This window comes from Oncorhynchus nerka, linkage group LG14 (genome assembly GCF_034236695.1).
Source record: "Oncorhynchus nerka isolate Pitt River linkage group LG14, Oner_Uvic_2.0, whole genome shotgun sequence".
Lineage (NCBI taxonomy): Eukaryota > Metazoa > Chordata > Actinopteri > Salmoniformes > Salmonidae > Oncorhynchus > Oncorhynchus nerka.
Genome location: NC_088409.1, coordinates 38,042,421 through 38,063,872, shown reverse-complemented (window position 1 = coordinate 38,063,872; position 21,452 = coordinate 38,042,421). Strand labels below are relative to the sequence as shown.

The window sequence follows — 21,452 nt, the reverse complement described above, 5'->3', positions numbered from 1 at the left end:
TATATATATTTTTTTAAGTAACAAGTAAACATCTTCCAGAAGGTTATTTATGGTTATCACGTATGTTTCGAACGTTTCCAAAATACACTTCATGTACCACAATACAAAGTGACCAACTGTATTAGCCAATCAGAACAGCTTCTGATTAGCCAATGAGTGGATGGCGGGATATTCAAAGTTCAAATTTGACAGAAAAATGTGTGTACTGCAGTTGAATCAGTAGGAAGGACTGTGCATTTTTTTTAAAAATTTTAGAATGTGGAAACAGCATCGACAATTTAATTAAAACACTATCCAAATGCGAAAGTCATATCGATAACTTGAGACCAGAAAATATAACTAGCGTTTTGAGAGAACGTGCCAGTAATCTGTCGAAGAAGAAAATGGGAGATACGGGAACACAAACGCGTTCAGGTGGATGTAAGTTAAGCGACCTTGCAACCTAATTAACATTAAGTTTGTTAGACAATAAATAGTAAACTGGTTGTTTTGCCTGTTTTAGCTGGGTGACTAACTATAGATCGCAGGTAACATTAGCAAATCTAACCTTAACGGCTTACTGTAACGTTGTAGCTAGCAAACTTGCAAGGCTTGCAATATAACGTTAGTTAACTTGTCAAGGTTAACTTGGGTCAAGTCCATGTCAACTCAGGTATTTAGTTAAGTTAGCTTGCTAGATGGTACTTTGTATAAAGTTATATAATTGTTTGACATTTTGTTACAGATGAGCGGTTGACAGCTGAGGAGATGGATGAACAACGCGTCCAGAATGTTGCCTATCAATACCTGTGCCGTTTGGAAGAGGCTAAAAGGTAAGAACAGTTAACTTTCTTCTCAGTTGGTTTCAGACTAACTGACGTGTACTTCAGACTATATCAGTATTACTTCACCCTATCATGGATAGCTAACTTGCTTTTGAAGACCGAGGTAAAGACAGTTTCAAGTTTGATATTCGCGCTTTCAAACCACTTGAGCCACATACTCCAAATAAGTGTCATGATGTTGGAAAAATTGCACAGGTCTTACTTTCACGATTTTGACATTATTTCGCTTTCTAAATTAATAAACATGTGGAAGTGTGAGCAGCATTTTGTGTTCCTAGTTGAATTAGTTAGGGAGCGTAAACAAAGTACAAACATTTATTTACATTCGAATTTCAATAGCTCCTTGGTCATGTGACCTACTTAACTCAAACAAGGTTCAGAAAGTCCATTGACTACTTCTGTATTGCACACCTTTTAGTTTGTCCGTTTTCATCTCTTGATTTTACATGAATTTTTCTAATTGTAAAATTTCAATAGCTCTTTGGTCATGTGACCTAGCTACTCAAACAGGGTGAATAAATCTAGAGCGTTTGTAGACTAAGAAAAAAATATTAAGTGACAGTTTCATTTGTACTTAAAGTCATCACAGATGAGTGTCCACCAAATCTATGACAATAGAGAATGAATTGTAAGCACCAAAGTGTTTTTGTTAAAATAATATCTGAAAATGTCAGTTGTTGAACATAAATTGCTATTGCAAATAGAAGTATTATGATATATGCAGTTGAGGAATATTCCATGTACCAACACTACATGTAGGACAGACATTCCCACATACAGTATATAAAAAAAAAAAGTTTTTATTTAGCCAGTTTATAACAAGTTCTCATTTACAACTGGGACCTGGCCAAGATAAAGCAAAGCAATGTGACACAAACAACAAAAGTTACACATGGAATAAACAAAGTACAGTCAATAACACAATGGAGAAGTCTATATACAGTGTGTGCAAATGAAGTAAGATTAGGGAGGTAAGGCAATAAATAGGCCGTAGTGGCGAAATATTTACAATTTCGCAAATAAACACTGAAGTGACAGATGTGCAGAAGATGAATGTGCATGGAGAGCTACTGGGGTGCAAAGGAGAAGAAAACGAATATGGGGATGAGGTAGTTGGGTGGGGTATTTACAGATGGGCTGTGTACAGGTGCAATGATCGGTAAGCTGATGCTTAATCTTAGTGAGGGAGATATGAGTCTCCAGCTTCAGTGATTTTTGCAGTTCATTCCAGTCATTGGCAGCAGAGAACTTGAAGGAACAGAGGAATTGGCTTTAGGGGTGACCAGTGAAATATACCTGCTGGAGCGTGTGCTACGGGTGGGTGGTGAGATAAGGTGGGGCTTTACCTAGCAAGGACTTATAGATGACCTGGAGCCAGTGGGTTTGGCGACGAATATGAAGCGAGGGCCAGCCAACGAGACCAGCCATACAGGTTGCAGTGGTGGGTGGGTAGTATATGGGGCTTTGGTGAAAAAACGGATGGCACTATGATAAACCGCATCCAATTTGCTGAGTAGAGTGTTGGAGGCTATTTTGTAAATGACATCGCCGAAGTCAAGGATCGGTAGGATAGTCAGTTTTACGAGGGTATGTTTAGCAGCATGAGTGAAGGATGCTTTGTTGTGAAATAGGAAGCCGATTCTAGATTTAATTTTGGGTTGGAGATGCTTAATATGAGTCTGGAAGGAGAGTTTACAGTCTAACCAGACATCTAGGTAGTTGTCCACAAGTCAGAACTGTCCAGAGTAGTGATGCTAGGCGGGCAGGTGCGATCGGTTGAAGAGCATGCATTTAGTTTTACTTTCATTTAAGAGCAGTTGGAGGCCACGGAAGAAGTTGTATGGCATTGAAGTTCGTCTGGAGTAGAGGTCGACCGATTATTCGGAATGGCCGATTTCAAGTTTTCATAACAATCGGAAATATGTATTTTTGGACACCGATTTGTCCGATTATTATATATTTTTACACCTTTATTTAACTAGGCAAGTCAGGTAACAACACATTCTTATTTTTAATGACTGCCTAGGAACGGTGGGTTAACTGCCTTGTTCAGGGGCAGAACGACAGATTTTTACCTTCTCAGCTTGGGTATTCAATCTTGCAACCTTACCGTTAACTAGTCCAACGCTCTAACCACCTGCTTTACATTGCACTCCATGAGGAGCCTGCCTGCTACACGAATGGAGTAAGAAGCCACGGTAAGTTGCTAGCTAGCATTAAACTTATCTTATAAAAAAAACAATCAATCATAATCACTAGTTATTAACTACACATGGTTGATATTACTAGTTTATCTAGCGTGTCCTGCATTGTATTTAAACGGTGCGCATTCGCAAAAAAGGACTGTCGTTGTTCCAACGTGTACCTAACCATAAATGTCAATGCCTTTATTAAAATCAATACACAAGTATATATTTTAAACCTGCATATTTAGTTAATATTGCCTGCTAACATGAATTTCTTTTAACAAGGAAAAATGTATCACTTCTCTTGCAACAGAGTCAGGGTATATGCAGCAGTTTGGGCCGCCTGGCTCTGCGAACTGTGTGAAGACTATTTCTTCCTAACAAAGACAGCCAACTTTGCCAAACGGGGGATGATTTGAAAAAAGCACAATTGTTGCACGACTGTACCTAACCAGTCAATACAGTAAAATCAATACACAGAAGTTTATATTTTAAACCTGCATATTTAGCTTAAAGAAATCCAGGTTAGCAAGCAATATTAACTAGGTGAAATTGTCACTTCTCTTACGTTCATTGCACGCAGTGTCAGGGTACATGCAACAGTTTGACCCACCTGGCTCGCTGCAAACTAATTTGTCAGAATTTTACGTAATTATGACATAACATTGAAGGTTGTGCAATGTAACAGCAATATTTAGACTTATGGATGCCACCCGTTAGATAAAATGCGGAACGGTTCCGTATTTCACTGAAAGAATAAACATTTGGTTTTCGAGATTATAGTTTCCAGATTCGACCATATTAATGACATAGGCTCGTGTTATTATGTTATAATTAAGTCTATGATTTGATAGAGCAGTTTGACTGAACGATGGTAGGCAGCAGCAGGCTCGTAAGCGTTCATTCAAACGGCACTTTCCTGTGTTTTGCCAGCAGCTCTTCGCAATGCTTCAAGCATTGCACTGTTTATGACTTCAAGCCTCATCTCCCGAGATTAGGCTGGTGTAACCGATGTGAAAAGGCTAGCTAGTTAGCGGGGTGCACGCTAATAGCGTTTCAAACGTCACTCGTTCTGAGACTTGGAGTAGTTGTTCCCCTTGCTCTGCAAGGGCCGCGGCTTCTGTGGAGCGATGGGTAACGCTGCTTCGATGGTGGCTGTTGTCGATGTGTTCCTGGTTCGAGCCCAGGGAGGAGCGAGAAGAGGGACGGAAGGCTATACTGTTACACTGGCAATACTAAAGTGCATATAAGAACATCCAATAATCAAAGGTATATGAAATACAAATCCTATAGAGGGAAATAGTCTTTTAATTCCTATAACTTAACTTCTTACCTGGGAATTTTGAACTCATGTTAAAAGGAACCACCAGCTTTCATATGTTCTCATGTTCTGAGCAAGGAACTTAAATGCTAGCTTTCTTACATGGCACATATTGCACTTTTACTTTCTTCTCCAACACTTTGTTTTTGCATTATTTAAATGAAATTGAACATGTTTCATTATTTATTTGAGGCTAAATTGATTTTATTGATGTATTATATTAAGTTAAAATAAGTGTTCATTCAGTATTGTTGTAATTGTCATTATTACAAATCAATTTTAAAAAATCGGCCGATTTAATCGGTATCGGCTTTTTTTTGGGTCCTCCAATAATCGGTATCGTTATTGGCGTTGAAAAAATCATAATCGGTCGACCTCTAATGTTGAGGGGTGGTCGTTTGACCGCGGACCCATTACAGATGCAGGCAGTGATCGCTGAGATCCTGGTTGAAGACAGCAGAGGTGTATTTAGAGGGCAGGTTGGTCAGGATGATTTCTATGAGGGTGCCCGAGTTTATGGATTTGGGCTTCTACCTTACCTGGTAGGTTCCATGATAATTTGGGTGAGATTGAGGGCATCTACCTTAGATTGTAGGACGGCGGGGGTGTTAAGCATATCCCAGTTTAGGTCACCTAACAGTACAAACTCTGAAGATAAATGGGGGGCAATTATTTCACATATGGTGTCCAGGGCGCAGCTAGGGGCTGAGGGTGGTCTGTAACAAGCGGCAACAGTGAGAGACTTATTTCTGGAAAGGTAGATTTATAAAAGTAGAAGCTCGAACTGTTTGGGCACAGACCTGGATAGTATGACAGAACTCTGCAGGTTGTCTCTGCAGTAGCTTGCAACTCCACCCTCTTTGGCAGTTCTGTCTTGGTGGAAAATGTATACACATACAAAGAGGCATTTTTCAGCTCTGATGTTGCCACTCAGAATCCAGAATGGATATGACAATGTGGCAGCACTGGATGTAATACACCCTTACAACAATCTACTTTTTGATCTTCTTGACTTCTAATCTGGTTAACTGCTACTGTGTGTCAAGAAAAGAGCCCCAATTTCAGGTTAGTGTACTTCAGTAAAAAAAGGTCTGGTTTAGATTAAAAACTATCGCCCCCTGTCCCCGTTCATAGGGGCATGAGGGACTACTCTGGTAGAATTGAGTTGGCACTTTATTGGTCCACAGACCCACAAGGTTGAGGTTACTCATGGACAGTAATTGGTCATTTATTTTATTTTTTGCATTGATGCATTGTGTTTTCTAACTGTCCAGGAATAGGATCCAAAGTGTTATGGAAATATTTGTTCCCATAAATACAAAGGAGGATGTCTCTCCTCATACCTCTGGCACTTTAGTCAAACTGCCAATCAGGAGAGAATACAAACAGGTCGAGGGTGCCAATTGAAAGTCCAGGGGTGTCTGTGCCTTTTGGATTACTCTCTCTTTACAGAGAACCCCTGTAGTTCAAGTCAAGAGCTACCCTTCCCCTTTCAGTCTGCTCTGCGCATGTCTGAAAGTGACAGCCAGCAGTGAGTTTTTCACAGTATGTCATACATTCATAAGTGTAATAATATTTTATGTAAAATGCTAGTATGTATTAGATCCAGTACAATGGAATAACTAAGACCTGAATTTGAATGCAGTGTGTTCCGATTCCTCCTCTTTCTGTACCGCAGGGTCAACCAAAAACACTTGGCCTGATGGTTCATGCAGATACTGGGGAAGCAATATAGAAATGTATTGATCCGTTAAATGATTTTACTATTAAATGACCCATATCACAACCCTCATACCTCTTCACAAAAATGTATCTAAATAAATTTTGGAAAAAGGATTTTACTCACAAAAGACTTAGACGTTTATTTTCCCAGTTAGAAATAGTAGGCCATGCGTCAAATAACTATTTTAATCAGAAAAACGAACCCTCAAATGCACTATTGCATTTTGTAAGTTGTCTGCAGGTGGCTTGTTGCGAATGCACTCAAATATCAAGTCATTGTCGGGTTCTGTAAACTGCGTTCTAATACTCAACATAGAAAGTGATGCTATGAAAAGGATTCTTTCATGTTATCAAGCTCACTCTGTCTGACAAATCGCTGCCTATTACTGTGATTTAAAAAGAGTATATGAAACATTGTTTTTCAAGAAGCCTACCTGTGCGCCTTCCTTTAAGCACCTCTGTTCAAACACCTCTCCTGTCCTTGATCCATACCACATACAGACATTTTCAGATCTTTTCAGTGTCCATATAACAGTTATTGCAAGGTTGGAACATTTTGTTAACTTCCTTTTTTAATTTTTTTACCACCCATGTAAAATAAAGGCCTGCAAAGCTTACAGATTTAAGTATAATAGCATGAGATGAAAGTAGACCAACTTCAGTGTGTGAAGGCAGAGTCAGTGGACATTCTGAACCTGGTTTGAAGTCACTAGGTCACATCACCAAGGAGCTTTGGGATTTTAAATTGAGAAATTCATCTAAAAACATGTGAGATGAAAATGGACAAACTAAAGGGTGTGCAATATAGAAAGGTAGTCGGTGGACATTCTGAACCTTGTTTGAGTCTAGTAGGTCATATGACCAATGAGCTATTGAAATTCAAAAATGTAAATCATTTAAATGGTGTGAGATGTAAATCTACATAGAAAAATGTGTGCAATGTGTGTCTGCCATCGGGTTAGCTAGAACCAGTTTTAGGAGTAATGGTTAAATAGCTATTGAATTTAGAAAATGTTGATTTGTCACTGTTGACGGCCCCTAACTGCTGATGGTGGAGGTAAGGAAAACTACAGGCAAATATCCAACCTGACACTGTCGTTACCTCTGTCTTTTGAGATAATTGGCCAATTCACTTGTCTGCAGGAAATTGTAAAAGCAACTATCTCTGTCATTTAAGTCTGATTGCTCTTACTTCATGTTTTAACGCATCACATGCAATACTTGGAAAAATCTTGCGTTAATATTTGCTAGTAAGTTGACATTAGACGTATGTTCTCTCTTTACAAGGTGGATGGAAGCTTGTCTCCACGAGGAGCTGCCTGCCCCGACTGAACTGGAGGAGGGGCTGAGGAACGGGGTGCTGCTGGCCAAGCTAGGCCACTGTTTTGCCCCCAAGATAATCCCCCTCAAAAAAATCTATGACCTGGACCAGGAACGCTTCAAGGTCTGTTCTATTGTTCGCAGCCCTATGGTTTTACTGAAATGCCTCTGTCAGTAAGAAAGACTGAGTTTCCTGCTGAGAAACTTTCTTTTGGATCTTTTGACAGTCTTGTCATTTATTATTCTCTGAAAAATAACACTCTGCCTCTTGCTTACCTTCGTGGTCCTTTAGAACAACCTATTTTTCCTAGTACCTGCTTTTCTGCTCTAATATCATCTTTTCACATGTGACTGTGATTGAAAACAAACTTATTTGAATTAGTGCTGAGCAAGCATAATACTCCATTTCAAAGGCAATTGAATAATGTAGCTGAATATCAGAGGTGTCATAATGCAGATTTCTCCAACGGATCATATGTTTCTCCCTCAGGGTATGGGATTGCAGTTCCGCCACACGGACAACATCAACCATTGGCGCAGTGCGATGGCGGAGATCGGACTACCAACGGTACATTTTAAAGGGAGAAAAACTCTTTAGGCCTCTCCTCATGTATAACAGTAGCTATCTTGTTTACTGTTACACCTGAACTGCACCTAACCTGTCCCTGTTGTTTCAGATGTTCCACCCAGAGACCACTGACATCTATGATAAGAAGAACATGCCCCGAACTGTGTACTGCATCCATGCTCTCAGCCTCTACCTTTTCCGACTAGGTTTGGCCCCTCAGATCCATGACCTCTGTGGCAAGGTCAAATTTACAGGTAGAGTCTTACTTAGTAACCCCTTACTATTCAATCACAAATGGTAACTGGTTTAAGGGGAAAATATCATTAATATTCCTCTCTCATTCCTGTGTTTTTTGGGTAATATTTATTCTCCAGAGGAGGAGATTAACAACATGAAACGGGAGCTGGACAAATATGGCATCCAGATGCCAGCCTTTAGCAAGATTGGGGGGATCTTAGCCAATGAGATAACAGTGGATGAGGCTGCTGGTAAGTAGAGGCACAGATGTTTTGCTTTGAAGTTTTCAGATGTAGAAAATACACCTTATTTCAAGTTAAAATATGAATTCACACTGGCCCAAAATGTGTTCGTTTTAGACAAAGGGTTGTCTGTTGGCACATTGGTACTCTACTTAAACTGATATGGATGGGATTCCAAAATTGATACGCCTAGAGACGCATCAGATACTATTGAAGTTCCTTGGTCATCGACTGTCATCTAAGAGTCAATGTTTTCACTGTCCTTGAATAGTTTATCAAAATGTTGCCTCCATCTCCCTTCTCTCTCCCTCCAGTCCATGCTGCAGTTATAGCTATCAACGAGGCGGTGGAGAGTGGGCATGTGGAGGTCACTGCCCAGGCCCTTCGGAATCCCAGCGCCATGCTCACCAACCTGGAAGCGCACCTGATGCCAGTCTACCAGGAGATGCTGCGCCAAGCACGGGCACAGAAGGCGGCTCTCGCCTACACCAAGGTGACTGACTGAATTAATATGATAATTTGCATTTATAGCCATATCCCTGGTACAGAGTTTCTGTTGGTGTCAGAATGGTAATCGTGTACTGAATTTCTAGTGTAAAGGTTCAGAAGAGAAGGATATCTATGAGGAATACCTGACCCAAAGTGAGATTCAAGAGAATATTGACAAAGTGAATGGTGAGTAGGACTTAACCATCAAACGGATAAATAAGAAGATGAAGGGAAAAAATTGGAACTAAATCAAATATTTTTGTCGCTGTTTGCAGTGCGTGCGGCCATAGAGCAGGTGGACGAGGCCCTGGATTGTGGGGACTCTCTGGCCCTCCTGGCAGCCCTCCAGGTCCCCTGTCTGGCCCTGAGGGGCCTCCAGAGAGACCACGGGCCCTGGTACCTGGAGCAACTGGCCACTGACCGTGAACAAAAGGCCCTGGTGAGAAACTGCACATTAACACCACACACGCACACACACACACTGACCCATGACCTTTGCTCACTGACATGTGGCAGGACCTGGGCTGTGTGGACCCTCTTGAGCGAGATGAGCTGCAGGAGGGGGTGTGTGTGGCTAACGAGGAGGCCCAGCGCAACCAGACAAGTTAGTACACACTCAACTAAATACTGTATCGTAGTCCGTTCTTATAACAAGGGGCATGCACTATATCAATTCTAGTGACTCTTGAGTTGCTGCATGTGTGCGTAAGTATATTAATGACTGGTCCTTTGCAGTCACAATGTTCCGTTGTAGATCCATCCAAACAAAGTGTGGGTGTTTATTCAGTGCAGAAAGCTGTAAGGTCCATCAATGAGGCTCTGCGTCTTGGGGAGCCCAGGCAGACTGTTCGTGCGCTCATGGACCCTGATGCCCACCTCCCAGACGTCTACCCCTTTGCCTCAGCGCTCTACCAGAGTGAACTGGCCCCACTGCAGCGAGGAAGTCCTCAGGTAGGTTAGGCTACAGTTCCCCACCTGGCCCGTCAAGCTACCATGGCCACCTAATCTCCCTCATCTCACTCAACTCCTTTTCTCTGCAACTCTGTCTTGGCTGTAAACAAGACTGTTCCATTAACATTTTGTAAAAAAAGAAATAGATAGTATATTTCTATTGTTTATATAGTAATACAAACAAAATGGGGGGAAATGACCAGGTTACTGAACTTGAATAACTTTGTTGTATGTAAACTAACTGTAGTGAATGTGGTCCTCTGTGCCTGCAGGGGGACCTGCAGCAGGAGGAGCTGTACGTAGCAGTGGAGATGCTCTCGGCGGTGGCTCTCATCAACCAGGCGGTGGAGGCCAAAGATGTGGGAGCCTTTTGTGCCACGCTGATCAGCCCTGCAGCCGGTCTGGCCGATATTGACGACAGCCTAGTCCAGAGGTGGGTTTACAGTACCACTCTCCTGACAATTCTCCGTTGTCCCCATGTAGCCTGGTTGCAGATCTGTATACTTTAACGAACTCCTTTGTCATTTGCCTCAGGTACTTTGAGGAGCTGGGTGATCAGAGGAGGAAGGCTGGGAGAGCTCTGCTGACGTGGAACGATCTCCAGAGAGGACTAAACTCTGTAAATGCTGCAGCACAGGAAGAGCATGACCGTACGTTAGATGAACTGGACACCAACTCCCAGAAACACTCTGGTTTTAGGTCCATTGACAGCAATATTTTGTTGGATGCTATTTGATTCTAAAACAACGGAAACACCTTGTATTTGACTGGGTCTGCTTCCTGTTTGTCCCCAGAGATCCTCACCATCGGGCTGATTAACCAGGCCCTGTGCCGAGGCGACCCTCAGAAGACTCTGGCTGCACTGCTGTTGCCTTCTAGTGGCCTTGAGGAGGTGACGACACTCAATGCCCGCCGCTACCATGACGTACTGACCAGAGCCCGGAGGCAGAAGGCTGAGGTATGTCAGCCAGGAAGAAATAATAGTTTAAAACGGAATCTAAACAAGATTTTATTATTCAACATTATTCAGTGCTGTGCCTTGTCCTATCACAGGTGAACCGTGACCCAGGAGCAGAGTTGTGGTTGGCTGACATTCAGGAAGGAGTGAGAAGAGCCAATCAGGACACTCAAAGAGCCCTGAAGAGTGAGTTGGCATGATACCCTCCACATCGTCTTTTTAAAGCAATGGTGAAATTCTATGCTGATGGGTTTCCTCACAACTGTAATTCATGTTGTCACAAAATGTATACCGTTGTCTTAACTGTGTGTGTGTTTCCCTGGCCAGTGTCCCTGGGCTTGGCGGCCGTGAACCAGGCGGTGAAGGAGGGCAAGGCGTCCCAGACTCTGCGAGTCCTGCGTCTGCCAGAGGTGGCGCTGCGGAGCGTGGTGGCAGAATGTGCTGGAGTGTACCAGGCTGAACTCACCGCCCTACTCGGAGCCAAATCTGTGGGAGGTCCGTACCCACTACCGTGATTCACTTGCGTTCATTAGCTGCTCACAATTGGTCAGGATTAACTGTAGACTCAGCGACGCACAAAGTAAATGTCAATTTCAGCAACAACAGAGTTGAAGAATGAGGCTAAACGTCTCCAATGTTTTGGTCCCGTAGCCGCCACATTGTAGCAGAGTGAAGCATACCCGTGTTCATGCGCAGATACTGTGTTGCATCGCGCTCATCTCAGTATCTGCGGTGCTGCTCCTGGCAGTGTCATAACACTGAGTCTACCTTTAAGCTTCTAGGTAGTGACAAGCCATAATCTCTATGTACTTGGACTTAGGAGACAACCGGAGCCCATGGCTGAAGACCAAGACTGAGGACAGCCCCTACTACTTCCACCTGCACAATCTGGAGGGCACCTGGGAGAGACCGCAGGGCTTTGTCCAGTGCACAGTGTTCCTGGCCCATGAAGAAATACAGGTCAAAATTACCTGTAAATTCAGTAGAAACAAGTATGGCTGAAGAGCTAGAGTTTGTATTGATTAGATAAGCCAACCGTTATTATGGCTGACTGTCTCTGTGGTCTGTCTCCCTCTACAGGCGGTGCTGAGCAGTGTAACTGCTGCCCACGGCCGGGAGGTGCATTGGAAGGCCAGTGAGGGCCTGGTGGTGCAGCTGCAGGCCAGGGCCCAGGGATTCCTCCTCAGACAGAGGCTGGGTGCCCGTCTGCACTTCCTCAACACCCAGCTACCTGCCATCATCACCATCCAGGTCAGCTACCATAGAATGCATAGAACTACAGTGCAGACTAACGTTACATACCCAAATACATGTTTCAAAACTGAAAGGTGCTCAGTGTGTGTGTTTGTTTCCAGTCCCACTGGAGGAGGTTCGTACAGCAGAGAGCCTACAGAAAGAGGCTACAGTATCTCTACCAGAACTGGAGGGCTGTGGTCAGGGTAAGGTTGACCAAATAATCTCTTTGTAAATTAAAGACTAACCCTGTGTTGAAGTTGACATTGGTTGTTCTTACTGTGTGTGTGTTAGGTCCAGGCCAGTGTGAAGATGTGGATTGCTCGGAGGAAATATCTTTCTCGTCGACGCTTCTTCAGACGTCAAGTGAGTGCAACCAACCATCACCCCTGTAGACAAACCCTCAGATCTAAAAATGGCTACATACCTTGAAATGTAGCCTGACCTTTGTTCTTCTACAGGTGGGCGCCATTATAAAGATCCAGGCATTCTTCCGAGCCAACAAGGCCCGTGAGGAATACAGAATGCTAGGTAGGTGGCCACAGCTCCACTCACAAGTCTGCCTGGTTTCCTACAATTGTTTTTATTTTTACAATGATCATAACTTTAGTCCAATGTAAATACCAAGTCTTTTGCATAACACCAGTCTCAATTGCATTGACATCCCCCGTATTAACACCGTGATCTTGCTCTCTTCCAGTCCACTCCACTACCCCTCCTCTGTCAGTAGTGAGGAAGTTTGCCCACCTGCTGGAGATGGGTGACAATGACATCCGCCAGGAGGGGGAGCTGCTGCGTATGAGGGAGGAGGTGGTGAGGACCATTCGCTCCAACCGCCAGCTGGAGACTGACCTGGACCTAATGGACCTCAAGATAGGACTGCTTGTCCGCAACCGTGTCACGCTGCAGGTCGGAGCCTATTTCATTCCATTATTACTACACCGGCTTCAGAAGTTCTATTCATTTTTTATTTGGAAGGTGCCTAGAAGGGTCTGTCGTCCACCACACTTCTCATCCATATATTTGATTAACTAACATTACTACAGGAGGTGGTTTCCCACTGCAAGAAGCTGACCAAGAAGAACAAGGAGCAGCTGTCGGACATGATGGCTCTGGACAAGAGCAAGGGCCTCAAGGCCCTGAGCAAAGATAAGAGGGAGAAACTGGAGGCTTACCAGCACCTCTTCTATCTGCTACAGGTGAGCTGATGGAAGCGACATTTTTTTTTAGTAGGTATTAACGATACAGGGTCGACTATTTTATCTGCCCCCTCGTATGTGGCCTGTACTGAGTTTTCTGCAATGGCTCGCTTAATTTAAGTGTGTGTTCTCCAGACTCAGCCTCTGTACCTGGCCCAGCTGATCTTCCTGATGCCCCAGAATAAAACAACTCTCTTCATGGAGACTGTCATCTTCACCCTGTTCAACTACGGCTCCGACTGCAGGGAGGCCTACCTGCTGCTGCAGCTATTCACCACCGCGCTGCGCCATGAGATCAAGTCAGTGTACACACACACACACACACACACACAGGCTGTCAAGGGGATCAAGTTGCACTGAACTCAATTTCTTTCTTTCTCACTCCCTCCCTCCCTCCCTCTCAGGTGGAAGGTGGACCAGCCCCAGGAGGTGGTGACTGGGAACCCCACAGTCATTAAGATGTTGGTGAGTTTCTACCGCCATGCCCGCGGTCAGACGGCGTTGAAGGAGATCCTGGGGCCGGCTATTAGAGAGGTGCTGCAGGACCGCACCCTCAGCATCCGCACGGACCCCTGCGAGATCTACAAGAGCTGGGTCAACCAGACCGAGACCCAGACCGGCCACAAGAGGTCAGCACTGAACCAGGAGCAAATGTAGTATCAAAGCGACACACACTCGTTCTCCTATAGAGAGCCATCTACTAGAGGTGACTAGACAGTTTTAGCTTGGCCACGAGGTCTGCATACAGCAAGAAATACTTATACTATGCAGACTGATTTACTTACTTTAGTTGAATGTACTGACTTGATTTTCTCATGACTAGTATTTTAAAGATATGTACGCTGACACTCTCTGATTGGCTTCAAGAGGTCCATTGAGAAACGTACATCTATACAGACACAACATACTCTGTCTCCTCTCCCCAGCTCCCTGCCTTATGAAGTGAGTGCAGAGCAGGCCCTGGCCCACCCAGAAGTGCAGCGTCGCCTGGACATCTCTATCGTAAACCTCAAGAACCTCACAGACCGCCTGCTCAACGCAATCACCAGCAACCTGCATAAATTACCGTAATAGGCCCTTCATATGCACTCTGCAGAGCTTCCTTTTCATTCTCAGTGCAATTCATTTGAATCACCAGCAACTTAATCAAACAGTTGTTGGCGGCTCACGTCTTCCTCTCACCAGATTTGGCTACTTATTGATTTAGTTTGATTTCTTTCTCTGGTACTTTATATTCTGTGATGGGAGTTCAACACTCAGGCGTTCTCCTTCCTCCCACAGATATGGGATGCGCTACACAGCCAAGGTCCTGAGAGATTCTCTACATGAGAAGTTTCCTCAGGCCAGCGAGGACGAGCTTTACAAGGTACACTACTGACCAGACTTGATGATTAAATCACTTAGATACGGTTATCAGCTAGACAGGATCTGATCCTTCCATGTGTGATGACGTGCTGTTGGTTGTGTTAGATTGTGGGAAACCAGAGGGGTATTCCACGAAGATGGTTTAACAAATTCAGGATTTCCTGAACTTATCCGGCTTGTCTTAACCAGATGAGGGAGTTCAGGATTTCTTGGTTCCAGAACCGTTGCTTCTCGTTTAAGTTATTAGGCTTAGCAAAACTCTGATTGATCTGACAATTGGCTCGTGCACGCAACATTCAAAAAGGTCCTCATGTCGATAGATATGGAGTCAAAAGACCGAACCCAATATTTAGTCTAAAACAATTGTAACACAACATATTACAGCCTCTACTCTTCTGGGAAGGCTTTCCACTAGATGTTGGAACATTGCTGCTGGGACTTGCTTCCATTCAGCCACAAGCATTAGTGAGGAGGTCAGGCACTGATGTTGGGCGATTAGGCCTGGCTCGCAGTCGGCATTCCAATTCATCCCAGAAGTGTTTGATGAGGTTGAGGTCAGGGCTCTGTGCAGGCCAGTCAAGTTCTTCCACACCGATCTCGACAAATTTCTGTATGGACCTTGCTTTGTGCATTAGGGCATACGTTGTCATGCTCTTCTGTAAGGCTATGCTAATGCCACTGTTTGTCTATGGAGATTGCATGGCTGTGTGCTCGATTGTTTTTATACATTGGTACTGTACTTTTGTGTATATGTTGTGTATTTACCCCCCAAAAAGTCATGCATCCACTACTGCAAAAGCCAGAGGGCCAGAGCCTGGCAGACAATTGCAGACAGTAAATGTGTGAAGTGGCATTATTCCAATATTTTAATAGGCCTAGCTTACACACGTGGGTGACTAGTAATGTTTTTACTTTATAATATATCACCAGCGTTGCAATAAAAATGCTTAAGTGTCAAGGCTATGCCCTAATAGTCTACTACAACTTGCATATGTCACAAATGCAATGCTAGGCCCATTCCATGGCCTATGTAGGATGAATAATTTATTGAATTCATAGTGCTTTTCATGACCACACGGGCAACAATGTGTTCTATGTTTAGTTGTAACCCCATGGTAGTCACAGATCATCTGACCAAAGAAGTAAGGACAATCATTGAATTGAATGACTGTTTCTGAAAATGATTTGTTTTGCTAAACGTGTTGGCTACAATATTCAATAGCTACCTGTTTATGCAGTGAAAATATTTTCTATTCACTTCGTCTCCTTCATTTGGTCCAGAGGGTCTTTGAATTGGGAATGTGTCCCTCTACAGCACCAATGACTTTTGAAAATCTGAAGGGTGAATTGGGCTACTTTTATCATGTTGCCTAGGTTTATTAATGTGAGATTAGCAAAGCATCGCTGGCAGTCAACTGACCTCCGTTTACTCTACCTGCAGTTCTGTAGAAGTCCTCCATGATTATATGGAAAACTTGATAGCCAAGGAATGCAATAAAGACATCTTCAATTTGAGGCACCTCATATAGCTCTACACACAGTTGCCCTGCCAAATAGTTCAGCATCGCCCATATTGTTAAGGAAATAAAGCACTGTAAAGCACTGCCAACAACGCAGGCTCCGATGTCAAGTGGATTTTCTAAGGGACAAGTCAGTCATGAACAATCTTATTGGTGGAGAAGTCCCGTATTCACCAAGACAGGCTAAGATCAAGTTAACCTAGTAGGTAGCAGTCTTCAGAATTTGGTGCTACTATGGTTTCTGATCTATGAAACTATGGTTTCAAGCTCTTGGTCTGGAACTGGAAAGTTCTGGTGTGACGCTTCTCTCTAAGTCACTAGTCCGGCTTTCTGGAATGCTGGTGTTGTGGTCAGATTGTGGGGAACATGATGGTTGTGTTGTGGTCAGATTGTGGGGAACCTGGTGTACTACCGCTACATGAACCCAGCCGTGGTGGCGCCGGATGGTTTTGACGTGGTCGAGTTCTCGGCCGGCTCCTCCCTGCTCCCCGAGCAGCGCCGCATCCTGGGTTCCATCGCACGCATCCTGCAGCATGCTGCTGCACACAAACACTTCCATGGTGACAGCCCTCACCTGCGTGCCCTCAATGACTACATTACCCTGACTCACTCCAAGTTCCGGTGAGTCGTCCTGTCATTTTAGTACATTCTCCACCACCTTTTCAGAGGAGAGCTTTATTACTATAATTAGGCAAAATATGCTAAGTGGTTCTTAAGCACTGTTCGTATGTCTACCGCAGTAAGTTCCTACATGCTGCGTGTGACGTGCCGGAGCCCGAGGAGCGTTTTAACATCGATGAGTACTCTGAGATGGTCATCCTCAACAAGCCTGTCATCTATATTTCCATCAGTGAGCTCCTCAACACCCACAAGGTCTGGATGCCACATAAGATAAAGACTCATCCAAACTTTTAGTTTAATGGGTTCTGAGGGATGTTGGTTGGGTACAAACCTTTTCATTTTAGTAGATCCTGTGCACTAAAGTGTGTGTGTGTGTGTGTGTGTGTGTGTAGCTTCTGCTGGAGCACCAGGACTCCCTGTGTCCCGACCAGTCTGACCCGTTGCTGAATCTGCTGAGAGACCTGGGGAAGGTGCCCACTATCCACGCTCTGGTTGGTGAGGGGGCTGTGAGCGCTGCGGAGCCCCAGACAGAACAGACCCTGGCCCAGTACAGTAAGATGGAGGTGTCCCTCACACTCACCAGCAAGTTTGATGTGTTCAGGGGCTCTGACGACCACCCTGACGCCAGGGGGATTCTCCTCAGGTAGGGGCTTAAACCATTTAACATTTCAGTGTGGTACGACTATCACACTATGAAAATGGCATGTCTAATGTGAAGTGTGCTTGTTTTGCAGTACCAAACAGTTGATCATCGATGTGATCCGAGCCCAGCCTGGAGACACACTGAGTGAGGTCCTCAGGGCCTCCTCCTCTCAGGATCAGGTATATTCCACAGCTCTTCACTGGGCTCCCACACACCCTCTTCCTCACACTCATCCCTCTGCAGGGAGTTGGTAGTAGTTAACCCCCTAACCGCTGGTGTACTCCTCTCCTCTCTCAGGAGGTGCAGCATGGGTGGATGATGCATCGCCGCGCCCAGAGGGACGCCCGCACCCCCGAGAAGATGAAGAGGAACCAGTCGATCGTTGCCGACGGCAACATGTCTCTGGAGGAGAAGAAGCGGAAGATCCAGCGTAGCCTGAGGAGGCTGGAGAGCCTGGGGGTCCTGACTCCACCTGACTCTGAGACACAGATACTACAGCTCATAGCCAAGGTGGATAGAGACACTACACATCACACACAATGACATTTTAGTTGTAAAGTTATACCAAATCAACTACACCTAAACCAAGATGGTATATCTCGTCACAATTGGCTGCCATTTGGATTTGCCCCCCCAAATGTAACCCTCTTTCCAAACCATCCTTCCCAGGACATTCGCCACCAGCGTCTGTACCGGCAGCGTCGTCAGGCTGAGCTGGTCAAGCTGAGACAGACCATGGGCAGCCTTCACTGCAAGAGCTCTTTCCACAGCGAACAGGTGGACTTCTACAGCCAGTACATCACCACCTGCCTGGATAACCTCACAGCCAAACACAGGTACACATAAACACACTGTTTGAAGTTCAGGAGTAAAACGGCTGCAGACTGCTACCGTGCTGAGCTCTCGATCTCTCCCCCCTCAGTAAGGTGAGTGGAAAGAAGTCAGCGGAGAGCAAAGGGAAGAAGAGCAAGCAGCCCACTCTGACCTACACTGCTGCCCGTTTACATGAGAAAGGAGTCCTGTTGGAGATTGAGGACCTGCCAGTCACACAGTGAGTATACACACACCCAAGCAGGAACATGCACACACACCACCCTACCAAATCACCATGTATGGTTACTTAGGGCCTCAAGAAATGTAATGTATTTGATTTATTATCTCTCCTCAGGTTTAAGAATGTGATCTTTGACATTGTGCCCGGTGAGGAGGGCGGCACGTTCCAGGTAAAGGCTCGCTTTATGGGGGTGGACATGGAGAAGTTCCCCCTCAAATACCAGGTGAGTCTGGTTGGTAGTAGTAGAAAAAACTAGAACCGACATTTCAATACAAACCTATGGTCTGTGATTGCATATCCCAGTCTCTCACTGAAATTAGTGCTCTATATTGTATGTGATGCAATGGTAAATTATTTAGTGTTGCTATTTGGAAAGACCTTGGATTTCAGAACTGTCTATTCGTGTGTGTGTAGGACCTACTGCAGCTCCAGTACGAGGGAGTGGCGGTGATGAAGATGTTCGACAAGGCCAAAGTCAACGTCAACCTGCTCATCTTCCTTCTCAATAAGAAGTTCTTCAAGAAGTGAGGGGTTAGAGGAAACTGCCAGATCTCCCACCCCAAAAGGCTATTTTTTTTGTGTGTACTTTGGCTACTTTTTGTAAATGTACCAATGGACAGATTTCTAACTACATTTATCAAATGAGTTAATTTAGAGTGATATTATTCAAACAGGAAATTCAAAAATGTGGTCACTAAGGATGAGGGTTGGTCATTTAATAATAATGAATTTGTGTGAATTGGAAATGTGTTTTTTGCATATCCCAACTCCTGAGCCACCCTCAGCGAGTTGGTCAGAGCCAGCTAGGGGCAGACAACCCCAATTGCTCCAGGTAGGCCGTTAAAGGTTCTTGCCCAAGGGCATTATACAGATTTTTTACCTTGTCGGCTTCGGGATTTGATCCGGCGAACTTTCGGTTATACTGGCCCAACGCCATTGTCTTACGTCAGATCGTGTCACTCTTACGTGATGCTTGTCCCTTAACCTCAATTCAATGCAGACTGCCGTCATGCTATCTGACGTGAGACAATGGGGCCAAACACTAACCTTGAGGTTACCTGCTGCCCAACTATTTGCCTTGAGTGATGTTCCTCGTTTTGCTTGTTGGGATGACAGGGCTATAGTATGCCTCAATTTGTATTAATCTCACCCTCCCAGATTTACACTTTTCTTTTATATCTTCTTGAAAATATTCAAGCAGCTTTACTTTAAGGGATTTTAATCAAAAAGACTGCAACCTTATTTACATGCATTTTTATTTTTTTATCTCTAGTGGCTCTGTGTACAAACGGCTTAATCTATTATCATTTATTTAATCCTGATGTTATACGACTGTATCCTAATCATTTTTCAAAAACTCACTGAGCAACTTCTCATACAGTATGGATGGATGGATTTGTTTAAATAGAAACACTACAGTTTGCCACATAGCAGCTGACACAATCCTCTAGTATTTTGTGCACTACTTAAAATGGGCACAGGACCGCCGCTAAGCCGCATTTGCCTCCCACTCCACATACATATGCTCTCAGGGGATTTTTATGTTGTGCAGCTTAATGTTTCAAATGCCACATTCATTAGCCTAGCAACAGGAAATGGTACTGTAATATGTGCCTTGGGACTTCCTGTGATTATGGTTTGTCTCCCTGATGTGTAGGTTACTGACAGGTCTGGCCACATTGTAAGGTATTTGACCCTAAAGACAGATGACATTGCAATGAAGGTGACTCCATTTAGCTAGGCTTCCGTCAGCTGGAGATGTGGTTGAGCCTTGTTGTCCAACCTTTGACCTCTAACCTAAGAGGCTTGACCTTTTGTTAGTCTGCTTGAAACTTTGTTCAAACTTATGTACATATTTTCTGTCATTTGTTTCTCATCTCTTTGTATTTTCATCTGTCATTCCGCTACCCTAATGTCAGTCTTGATTATTTTTTTCTTTCACTTTTTCTTTTCAACACTAATGTTCAGGCCAGTCACAATTAGTTGGTAAATATGGACCAACATGACAAACATGTCAGTGCTGTAGCTGTAAGGGAAATGTTGTCTATTTTCTGATTAGATGAATTAACCAACTGCCTGATTTTAAATTGTTCTAATGAATCTTACTATGCAATGGAAACTGTTAACACTCCTGTTTTTTACTTTTATATTCTAATAAAAATGTAGTTTTTCTGTCATAGTTTTGGTTTTCACATAGTTTAATCAAGTATTTTCTTCACTTGTTATTCTTAATGATAGTTTATTTCTAATGAGAGATTTTATTATTTTCATAATAGCCATAAAAATATGCATGATTGCTCTGTGAGCTCCACAAACTGGTAAATAACAATGCCCGCCATAGATATTCACCATGTATACTACATGACCAAAAGTATGTGGACAGCTACTTGTCAAACATCCCATTCCAAAATTGTGTTATTAATATGGAGTTGGTCCCCCCCCTTTCCACTATAATAGCCTCCACTCTTTTGGGAAGGCTTTCCACTAGATGTGGGAACATTTACTGTGGGGACTTACTATTGCTCGTGGCTGAATGGATGTAAGTCTGGCACTGATGTTGGGCGATTAGGCATGGCACACCAGTCGGCATTTCAATTGATTCAGATGGTGTTGAGGTCAGGACTTTGTGCAGGCCAGTCTCGAGTTCTTCCACATCGATCTCAATAAACCATTACTGTATGGACCTCGCTTAGTGCATGGGAGGCATTGTCATGCTGAAACAGGAACGGGCCTTCCCCAAACTGTTGCTGCAAAATTGGTAGCACAGAGTCGTCTGGAATATTATTGTAAGCTGTAGACTTAAGATTTCCCTTCACTGGAACTAAGGGGCCTAGCCGGAACCATTATTCCTCCACCAAACTTTACAGTTGGCGCTATGCATTCAGGCTGGTAGTGTTCTGTCATCTGCCAAACTTAGATTTATCCGTAGGACTGCCAGATATCTCTCCAGAGAACATGTTTCCACTACTCCAGAGTCTAGTGGTGACACGGTTTCCGCC

The 21,452-nt window shown here is 44.0% G+C and overlaps 1 protein-coding gene across 2 annotated transcripts; it reads left to right on the top strand.

Annotated features, from left to right (window-relative positions):
* Positions 1-180: 180 nt before the first annotated feature.
* On the top strand, positions 181-20,632 carry iqgap3 (IQ motif containing GTPase activating protein 3). Of its 2 annotated transcripts, XM_029679529.2 has the most exons (36): positions 181-420; positions 725-812; positions 7,341-7,497; positions 7,864-7,941; positions 8,051-8,195; positions 8,316-8,429; positions 8,735-8,913; positions 9,014-9,095; positions 9,185-9,348; positions 9,426-9,513; positions 9,697-9,860; positions 10,133-10,293; positions 10,395-10,510; positions 10,655-10,818; positions 10,914-11,004; positions 11,146-11,313; positions 11,639-11,778; positions 11,899-12,069; positions 12,174-12,257; positions 12,346-12,417; positions 12,513-12,582; positions 12,752-12,960; positions 13,098-13,250; positions 13,386-13,549; positions 13,655-13,879; positions 14,177-14,317; positions 14,532-14,616; positions 16,524-16,756; positions 16,876-17,008; positions 17,149-17,399; positions 17,491-17,578; positions 17,697-17,909; positions 18,069-18,235; positions 18,322-18,450; positions 18,568-18,676; positions 18,868-20,632. In XM_029679529.2, exons 1-36 carry the CDS (start codon positions 384-386, stop codon positions 18,979-18,981), a joined length of 4,947 nt encoding a protein of 1,648 aa, XP_029535389.1. In that variant the 5' UTR covers positions 181-383; the 3' UTR covers positions 18,982-20,632. The 2 variants fall into 2 exon arrangements, with proteins under 2 accessions (XP_029535389.1, XP_064856116.1); XM_065000044.1 differs by lacking the exons at positions 181-420; positions 725-812 and adding an exon at positions 2,919-3,022.
* The last annotated feature ends 820 nt before the right edge of the window (positions 20,633-21,452 follow it).